Genomic DNA, 10,259 nt, shown 5'->3' with positions numbered 1-10,259 from the left:
CCTTGCTCAAGAGCACCTGGCAGTGCCCAGGAGGTGAAGTGGCATCCCTCCAGCCACCAATCCACACCCCTTTTTTGGTCCATACGGGGACTTGAACCAGCGACCCTCCGGTCCCCAACCCACCTCCCTACGGACTGAGCTACCGCCACCCAAATTGCTAGATTAATTTAATAATAAATAATAATAATACATTTTATATAAAAGTGCCTTAAGGACAAGGACACCGTACAGGGCATACATACCGTACATAGGACATAAAAACAGCAGAAGAATACTTTAGAACAGTAACAACAGAAAAAGGCAGTTTGGTATTTTGTTGATGCTTTCTATTGAACATTTTCTTACGTTTTTGTCCCTTTTTCAACACTTTTGAAACTTTTTTTCAACGTTTGTCACTTTTTTTGACGTTTTCGACACGTAACACTGACTTATTAACTTTAGTTTTACAGTTATTTTAATAATAATAATAATAATAATACATTTTATTTAAAGACGCCTTTCTTGGCACTCAAGGACGCCGCACAGGGAATTCATAAATTAAGAATAGCAAAACAAATACTATACAACAGCAAAACAAATACTATACAACAGCAAAACAAATACTATACAACAGCAAAACAAATACTATACAACAGCAAAACAAATACTATACAACAGCAAAACAAATACTATACAGCAAAACAAATACTATACAACAGCAAAACAAATACTATACAGCAAAACCAAAACCAAAACTATACAACAGCAAAACAAATACTATACAACAGCAAAACAAATACAATACAGCAAAACAAATACCAATACTATACAATAGCAAAACAAATACTATACAGCAAAACAAATACTATACAGCAAAGCAACAGAAAAGGCTAGTTAAATATAAATAGTTGGCTATTTATGGTCAATAAACCTAATTTATAGGAAATTATACCTAATGTTTGAGTTAGAAAAGCAGAAATTAGGAATTAATTAGACTAAAATAAAATAAAAAAAAAGTATGTTGATGGATAATCACAGACTGGAATATGTCAACTTTTACTGAATACTATTTCAAAACCACTTCAATGTGTTTTACAATGTTATAAAATTGAATAAGACGCCCCAAAATGAATGAAAGTAGAGATTTGTACTTGCCAAAGAGCGTTGTGTGGAATCAATCATGTTATTTTGGGGAAATAAAAAGAACACAGATGTAGGAAAACGGGCCAGTTAGACCCGAGGACACCTTACAGGTCTGTAAGGAAAGCCTGGGACGTTCCCATTCAACGACAGTGAACCTTAAACAGGAACCCCTTTACGGACTTGTTGCCATGACGGGTATGAAGTAGTTCCACCAAGATCAGTTAGATGCTCTCATCTGTCTTCTTCTGTAGGACGTACTTCATCTCTATTTTGCTCTCTGTCTCTTCAGGGTTTGACTGGAGTCTCCACTTCAAATGGGAGCAGATTCCCATTGAGCAGAAGATGGCGCGGAGCGACCCCACCCAGGCCATCAGGTGGGTTCATCCTCCCGAGTCCTCTGTCCATGTCATCGCCATAGAATCCATTCGAAACATTAAAAAAAATGTTATGTATAGGTATGAAATATTATGGATTTGCATTAATAGATCAAAGTACAAAAACAGTCTTGCGGTCCTTGAATCCTAGCAACCTGGTACCCTGGATGGGAGTAAAAATCAGCACTTTAGTTGATGCTTTTTAATCAAAGTTTTAAACTTTTTCGTACATTTTTGGCCCTTTTTCCAACTCTTTTTTTCAAAGTTTGTCACTTTTTTGGACGTTTAACAGATATTCTAGAAGTTAATTACCTCAGTCATCCTTAAATTACGCTCATACTAAAGTTAGTCATAGGATTGTCTTTTTAAATATAGACTTCCTTTTTGGAGATTTGTCACTTTTATGTGTGTGAAGATGAAATTGATTGGTCCGTGGCAGGAAGAATCAGCTGCTTGGTCCTGGAACTGGAACCCAGTGTTCTTCCTGCTCTCTGAGCGTGTTCGCATGTACAACATTTCAAATGTTACCATCTAAATATAGACCAAGGCCCCTCTACAAAACCACCTTCAGGCCTTTATTTTATCAGCTGATAGTATTCTTGATTCCAAGACAAAAGCAGTTAACACACAGTGAGCCTGTGGACCTTCACCCTGGCACATCCTGTTAGACATGGAACTGTGGTGGCTCCATAACCTGCTTTGACTTGTTGTTACTCCCATAAAAGACTCAGGCTGGCCTACAGCTCGCTCCCCTAGTGTATTTGCTAGCCAATGCTAGGAAACTAGCCAATCATTTCATTAGACAGGCGACTAATCCCTTGTCCTTTTCTCTTTATAAAGGTACGACAGGTAAGATTGGTTTATCTTGGGTGTAAAAAAAGTAGTGCCCCAATAAAATAAGTCGAGACTTGGACCAAATGACTTGAGACTTGCTTGAACCAAGATGACTGGGTCACAGCACTGCAGTCCAGTAAGTGTGAAAGATGGAAATGATTTCTCTTGTCTCCACTCTGCAGGACGCCTGTCATCGCGGGTGGGATCTTCGTCATGGACAAGAGCTGGTTCAACCACCTGGGCCAGTATGACACCCACATGGACATCTGGGGAGGGGAGAACTTTGGTCAGCTCACTGATGATTTGGAATCAGAAGAAGGACTTTTTATTAATCATCATCCGCAGTCTCTTTACATGTTCTGTACTCAGCATACAGCAGCAAACAGCTATTTACTATGTAAAGGAAAAGTAGATGATCATACACTTACTATACAAAATCCATCCATCCATCATCCATCCATCATCCATCCATCTTTCAGTAATTAGAAGAGCAATGATTTTTCTATTGTCTGTAAAGCTGGCCGCGAGCTCACGGTCCAGCTGGTTGGACATCTTAGTTTATACTGGGTATAACTAGTAATGAAGAAAAGAAGGCTCCTTCTCAGGGCTGGAGGACTTGAGTCCAGAGTCAGACTCAAGACTCTTTTCTGTTGTCTCGGACTCGTCTCGGACTCGTTGGTATTTGGACTCAGACTAGTCTCTAGTTGGTCTCGACCGAGTTCAGTATGTATACTTTTGTTCTAAAGGAACTTCCTCCTTCAGAACAAAAACGTTGCTGAAGCGTGCTCGTTCAGATAACAGGTATTAGTTTAGTTAAGAAGGGTTGGTGCATCCTCTACGTCAGTCTCCATCAGCGAGACATCCTTTTTATTTAGGCCACAGACACAATGTCAGTGAGCCCTTTGTACTATGAATTCTTCAGCACCAGTTAAAAGTTCAAGAATGGGAACATTTCTATTTTTTTATATTTAAATCCTGTCTTTCTGAGATCTTGACAGGTTCTCATTTGGACTCGGTCTTGACTCGATCTCGACAAAGGTCGACTGACTACAGCCCTGCTGTTTCCAATGAGACGGCTGTCATGAACACACAAATAATAATGAAAAATTCAAGTCATAAAGCTGGACATGTTAATGTCTTCATTTCATGCATTGACCGTGTTGGCTCTGGACCACTGCAGATGCTTCTGGATGCTGCAGAGGCCCGGAGGCTCTCCAGCACAGCGTTAAATCATCTGCAACAACCGCTTTCATTCTGCTGATATACAGCTTGGAAGCATGTGCTCCTTAAAATATGGAGCAGGTGGACTCGGCCATGCGGGGACTGGGATGATGCAGATCAGACAGACTACAGAGGAACAGCTTCCTGCCTGAATACCTGACCTCCTCCTCTGTCTCTTCTGTTGCAGAGCTTTCTTTCCGGGTGTGGATGTGCGGCGGAAGCCTGGAGATTCTCCCCTGCAGCCGCGTGGGTCACGTGTTTAGGAAACGGCACCCGTACGACTTCCCAGAAGGCAACGCCCTCACCTACATCAAGTGAGTGGGTTGATCTGTTAGAACCCAACCTGACATCCCAGTCTGCTGTACAGCGTCATTACACAGCACAGACAGTCTTTTACTCAGCTTTATATATCATAGACATGTACATACATACATACATACTTATATATTACTATTCTAAAGTTTCTAGAAGAACTTGCAGGCTGCAGGGAAACAATGTGATCCGGCAACACAACTGAATTATAAGTCTTTAAAGTAATAGGCTGTTTTTGCTATTTAGGTCTATTATTAATTCATTCTTAAATATGCATACAGGCTGTTAATAAGGCTGCGGTTTTGTGTAAATGTCTTGTCTAAAAGAGACTGCTGCAGGTCTGAAACACACCAAACTGTCTCATCTGCCTCCACTTTCTGTCTTCATTCGCAAATACATCTAGATTTTAGGGAGGAGGACATTCCTGCTGGAAATATTGTGGCATCCAAAGGCTTGCTTGCTTTTGTGTGTGTGTGGACGTGTGTGTGTGTGTGTGTGTGTGTGTGTGTGTGAGAGAGACTGTCCTTATAGCTGCCTACAGGAATGCCAGCAGCAGTGTAACTACTGTCTGAGCAGGTGATGTGTGTGTGTGTGTGTGTGTGTGTGTCCACGCAGGAACACACGGCGGGCTGCTGAGGTGTGGATGGATGAATTCAAACAGTACTACTACTCTGCAAGGCCGTCCGCCCAGGGCAAGGCCTTTGGCAGGTCAGTCCACCATGCCGCTTCCTATCAGGTTCAGCCAGGTTCTGCACCAGGAGCTCATTTTTAACATCTTTGTCTTCTCCACTGTGTCTCTCTCTGTGTTTCTTTTCGCAGCATTGCAGACCGCCTGACGCTGCGGCGGAAGTTGAACTGCAAACCTTTCCGCTGGTACATGGAGAACGTCTATCCTGAGCTGAGGTACGGGTCTCAGCTGCAGTCATGGTGAACAGGTTCAATCACGCTGTCTGTCAAAGCTACGTCTATGTATAAATACTAAGAATAATAATGCCTGTCTGATGTGTTTTTTTTCCCACAAAAAAAGGTGTAATTGTAAATAGTCCCAAACATTGCATCTACTCTCTTTCATCACATTGAAAAATAATTAATAAATGTTCCACAAACCCAAGCATACACGTTTAAATGCAGATTTAAGGTGAGCACAGAGAGTGCAGTGGAACATCAAGTTAGATTTTTGAGTGGAGGTATATGTTATGTCTGCAGGTTATCCTGGAATTCATGGACATCTTTTACACCTGATCTGGGACTATTATTATGTACTAAAGAGAGCCAAAGTTTCCTTTTCCTTTAAAAACCAACTCCTAAATTATACTGAAAATACTCGTGAATTGAAAATACCCTAAACAAATGTGTTTGGCTGTGTTTCTTTTAATTGATTAATAGAGGCTGAACAGATTTTCTGTCTTTCATTTTCAAAAGTTAAAAAAAGCCACGTTTGGAGAAAGAAAAGACACAATCATAAATGCGGCCAAAATGTCTCCCTCCCAAGCGGTTAAATCAGGAAAGATCTTGCGAATCCTTCGGGTTGTTATGACCCCCAAGTTCAGAACCAGTGATCTAAATATATGTGAGATGGATGGGAACATCCGGGTGTGGTATCCCTGGTTATCCCAGCAGCTTGTTTCCTAAGCCCCTGCCTCTGGCTGGATGTGCTCTGTGTAGTTCTTCCAAATCAATGTGGTTTCTCCAATTGCAATTGTAGTATGTGGTATGTGTTGCAATAGGGTGCAGTACTTAGTGGTGGGATTCAATTCCACCATGAAGCAAGCAGTCAATTCAACCCGTTTGGTATTTAGTGCCGTAATAAGACCCCTCTTTGACCCCTGTGTAAATGGCTCCCTCAGGGTACCGGAGCAGGAAGCGGTGTCCAGTGTGCTGAAACAAGGCGGTTTGTGTCTGGAGACCCGTGGGACCGACACCCTTGGCCTGGCAGAGTGCAGGGGCGTTGGAGCCATCAGGCCGCAGTCCCAGGTCAGTCCTCTGCCGCTAGTGATTAGTGACTGTGGGTACATACTTAAAGTCTGAAATACTGCCAGGATATGTGTAGGAGTTGGACCTGAGGACTCAGGTGTAAGCTCCTACAGTAGAGGGCACAAGGACTATGTGCAACGGGGCCCAAGCATTAGTGATGATGTGAAAAATGACACGTACAGGATCTAGTATTGGTATTTATTAAGTCTATTATTATTATTTAGTTCTATTTATTAAGGTCTGGCTACACCACACATACATTCTTAGATAGGAGGAAAAGCACTCTGGGTTCTCTGCATGTCTCTAAACCAATCCCGATGGTCTTGGGCGGCGCTATGCTCCGGAGCAGAGACGGTGGCTCTGCTAAATAGGACATGGGCTTCAATGTCAGAAAACCTTGGATCAGTCCTCCCCTTTCCAGGAAGTAAACACAGCCAAGTTTGCCAATTTCAGACCAGATCTCTTTAAATCAGTTGAGGTTTCTGATTGACAGCTGTGGAAATCTGTAATCCAGTAAAGTTACATGTCTCAGTTCCTTTTTGAGTTAGTTGCATAAACTGTAGCTGGAAAACCATATGTTTACACAAAACCTGTTGGATTGCAATACATTTAGTGAAAAAACTAAAAAAAACAGGACATTGCACTGATGTTAAATGTAATACTTTTAACAAATGAAAGCAAGAGTCTCTGTGAAAAGCACATGAACCTTGATAGCAGCCACCACAGTGTTTTTTGTATTTCGCAGAGATGGGAACTAATAGAGCCACTGCTCCGGCAGCAGGACCTCTGCCTGGCCATATCAGCCTTCGGAGCAGGGTCAAAGGTCAAGATGGAGACCTGCAACACAAAAGAGCCCAGACAGGTAAGAAGAAATAGTGTTGTGGTACGAGTCTACTTTTTCCCGCTTCCCAGTCATCGTCTGTGTGAGCACCCGGGCGATGCCTCTGGTGTTGGAGGAGGCTTGTCAGTGAAGAGAAACTTAGACCTGCTAGTGGCAAGCCCACCAAACGTCCAATTCTGGGAAGCTGGGTGATCCCTGCTGTCAAAAAACACCACAGTGGACACAAACCATTAGCCCAAATGCCTAAAAGATATAATTTTTTTTATAAACCAGGTATTCTGTGAAGTTACTGTGTTAACTAAGGGTTAAGAGAAGACAATGGAATTTGCTTTAATCGGTCATTTTTAACAGTAGAGCTTTTTCCAGACACTTATCTCATTTGGTATTCATTTGTCCTGGATGTGCCACTCACACGTTGAACTCAGACATGGAAGATTTGGAGATAAGAGGGGGTTCCAGGGTAGATCCAGAGCAGCCCGCCTGCTGCAGCGGCTGCTGCCAGAAGACCATCTGAGTGGCCTTGTTGCAAGAGCAGCTGATTTAATAGATGCAGTAGAACAAGCGCTCATCTAGCTTCAGACCCCACCCTGTTCTTTCCTAGACCTCCCCTTTGTGAATGTCGAACACGCACGTCCCATGTGGACCCTGCACTGGCTGCACGGTTGATTTATGACAGTGAAGAGGGAGTGATTAACTCAGACCATGTGTATGAGTGCGCAGGACTCCTGCCAGACCATCCTCTCATCTCTCTGCTGGCCCGTGGCAGTCCTTTGAGAGGGGGTTGGAAACCTGCCCATCAACGAGCAGCCACTTCTTCCTGTGGGAGACGTTTGGCCTCTTTGCCCTGACTGCTCAATCCCCCGAAGGAAAAAGAAAATACTTTACTCTAAATGAAAGAGTACGGTAGTGATTAACTCTTGGAGCAACAAGTGAGGCTGGTAAATACATGTGCTATCAAACCCAAACAAAGGTCCGTAGGATACGACAGAAGCTTCCCCCTGACCACTGAAGAAGAAAAACAGTCCGGAATGACTTCGCAACATTTTATTCTCTCAGCATTATTGTTTTGAAAAAGTCTGTTTTTTTATTAAGAAAGTCTGGGATGTAGTGGCCGGGTTAGCCCAGTTGGTAGAGCGGGCGCGCATATATATATAGAGGTTTACTGCTGGATACAGCGGCCGCGGGTTTGACTCCGCCCTGCAGCCCCCCCCCCTCCCCTTTCATGTCTACAGCTGTCCGGTGGTTTTAAAGGCCTAAAAATCCAAAAAAACATCTTTTAAAAAAGAAAAGAAATTCTTGATACAATCCTAAAGGATTTGATTAGTTACCTCTGGAGACATTAGGCCCAAGGCTGGTCTGCGCGTCGATTTAGAAGCCCGTCCAAAAAGGATTAACGTTATGGAATACTTGGAATTTCCTTGGCATGAATGTAACCATATTTCAGGGCACAGAAAGCTCAGCAACTCTATCACAGATCCTTATTTTATTTAAACGGCGCTCCATGCTACGCGACAAATAACAGAGCGTACTCATCTCTGCTACTAAATTCTTTTTAATTTCCTTTTTAATGTCCTCCTTGTCTTTGTATCACAAACACGCACACCACCAGAGGTGGGATTTAACTGAGTGCATTTACTCAAGTACTGCATATAAGTATACATTTGAGGTACTTTAATTGAGTCTTTTCTTTCCTGCTACTTCTACTTCACTACATTTCAGAGAGAAATATTGTACTTTTTACTCCACTATATTCATCTGACAGCTTTAGATACTAGATACTTTACAAATTAAGACAATAAAAAGACAATGTTGTTTTTTTAAATAAATTAAACTACCTAATAATATACCGGCCTACATTTATCTCAGCTGTTTAACAAGCCTCCGTACGGCTCCAGAAATCTGCTTTAAGTTCAGCTCTAACTATTAACTATAATCAGCAGGCTAACTGATTCTACCTGCTGATTTATGGACAGCCTGTTTATTGGGAGCTCTATGTCTCTCTCTCTCTCTCTCTCGCTCTCTCGCTTCACTTCAGTCTCAAGTTTCTTGTTGAACTTGCTTCGGCACATTTTCAGACGGTGATGAGACCCTGGGGATTTTCACATGAAAAGAATATTAGATATATGGAGCGTTAAAGAAATCAGGCCCGACTTGTTACTCAGTGGAAATCCTTTACAATATCAAATCCTAACATGGTGTGGAGCTGGAGTTTGAATCCCTGTCATGACAATATATAGATAGATAGATAGATATTAGCAAAGTACAACAATAAAAAAATACAACACCGTCCCCCCAGCTATGGTGATAATATGAGTCCATGGCCTTTGGGTGATAATCTGAGTCCTCTTAGCTTCAGCACATCGCAGCAGATCCTTAAATGTAGTTCAGTCAGGAACACTCTGGTCACAGATTTAACCGTCCAGGGCAACAAAGGGAGATCCAGTTATGCTTGGCGCTGAGACTCCACTCTTCATAAAGCTCCCTGGAGCAGCCTGCTAAGCTGAGACAGGGAGCGCCATGCAGAACCCCCTCCCCATGTACAAGAGTGGGCCAAAAGAAAGACACTGAAAACCGTGTCCTGCATGAACTAACGCTGAGCTTAACTAAAAGGATTTATACTGCAATATACATTCCATTGCCAGTTTATTAGCTACACTTAGCTAAAAACTAAAACTCCTGTAATAAATCCTCCTTTCATGAAGGTTCTAATGTTCAGTTTTAGTTTGGGCCCATGGTTAAACGGAGGCTGCAGATTGTGATGCTGTTGATTCCTGTTGAAGTGTTTCTAATATCATGTCCAACCCTTTTTTATCACTGAGGGTGCAATACATAAGAGAAACACTTCTCTGTATAACACCCCAATCTCCAACCAACACCAACACTGACAGGATGCATTAAACTGCATTCCTTCTGCAAGGCTGTACCTAATAAAGGGACAACTGAGAGTAGAAATACCATAACATACTGTAAGTGTTTATTACAAAATATGTAAAATAAATACAAATATTAGGACATATAGTGTATACAGTATGTACACACAAATATTCACATACATACACAGAATACTGCTAGACAGATAAATAATTTAGGCCAATATATATTGGCCGGTATATTTTATCATTAGTGATAAATCAATGAATTTACAAAATACAATAAAAGCCAAAAGAACAAAAACACAATGTTAACTTAACATGTCCAAAAAGGAATAGAAAGAAGCAGATACTTCTTAAATACTGCCCCTGTTATGTACATAAACAAATGAATAAATAATCTGGGAGAACATGGACCGAAATGCCAAACTGGTTCCAGGTCACTCAGAAATGCTATGGCGTACTTTGTCCACCAGAGTGCATCAACAAGCTGATTTTTCAACTGTCAAATGTCCCACTTAGTAAGTATCATGGTCCGCATCAGCTGATCATTTATTCATTTTTTTAAAATCCCGAATATCTATATTGGTAGGGGCTTCAAACATCTCTTATTTTTTAAAGGTCCCATGACACGGTGCTCTTTGGATGCTTTTATATAGACCTTAGTGGTCCCCTAATACTGTATCTGAAGTCTCTTTATATAGACCTTAG

At 41.7% G+C, this 10,259-nt stretch overlaps 1 protein-coding gene across 1 annotated transcript in view; it reads left to right on the top strand.

The window, feature by feature from the left end:
* Nucleotides 1-10,259, top strand: part of galnt16 (UDP-N-acetyl-alpha-D-galactosamine:polypeptide N-acetylgalactosaminyltransferase 16) — a 34,185-nt gene that overhangs the window by 20,998 nt on the left and 2,928 nt on the right. Inside the window, exons 8-14 of the mRNA XM_034859122.1 lie at nt 1,412-1,496; nt 2,513-2,616; nt 3,739-3,865; nt 4,479-4,571; nt 4,683-4,766; nt 5,711-5,837; nt 6,583-6,699. Coding sequence (XP_034715013.1) covers nt 1,412-1,496; nt 2,513-2,616; nt 3,739-3,865; nt 4,479-4,571; nt 4,683-4,766; nt 5,711-5,837; nt 6,583-6,699 — 737 coding nt within the window. The remainder of the gene's footprint in view (nt 1-1,411; nt 1,497-2,512; nt 2,617-3,738; nt 3,866-4,478; nt 4,572-4,682; nt 4,767-5,710; nt 5,838-6,582; nt 6,700-10,259) is intronic.

Source organism: Etheostoma cragini, chromosome 20 (assembly GCF_013103735.1).
Source record: "Etheostoma cragini isolate CJK2018 chromosome 20, CSU_Ecrag_1.0, whole genome shotgun sequence".
Lineage (NCBI taxonomy): Eukaryota > Metazoa > Chordata > Actinopteri > Perciformes > Percidae > Etheostoma > Etheostoma cragini.
This window is presented reverse-complemented; position numbering and strand designations above follow the sequence as displayed.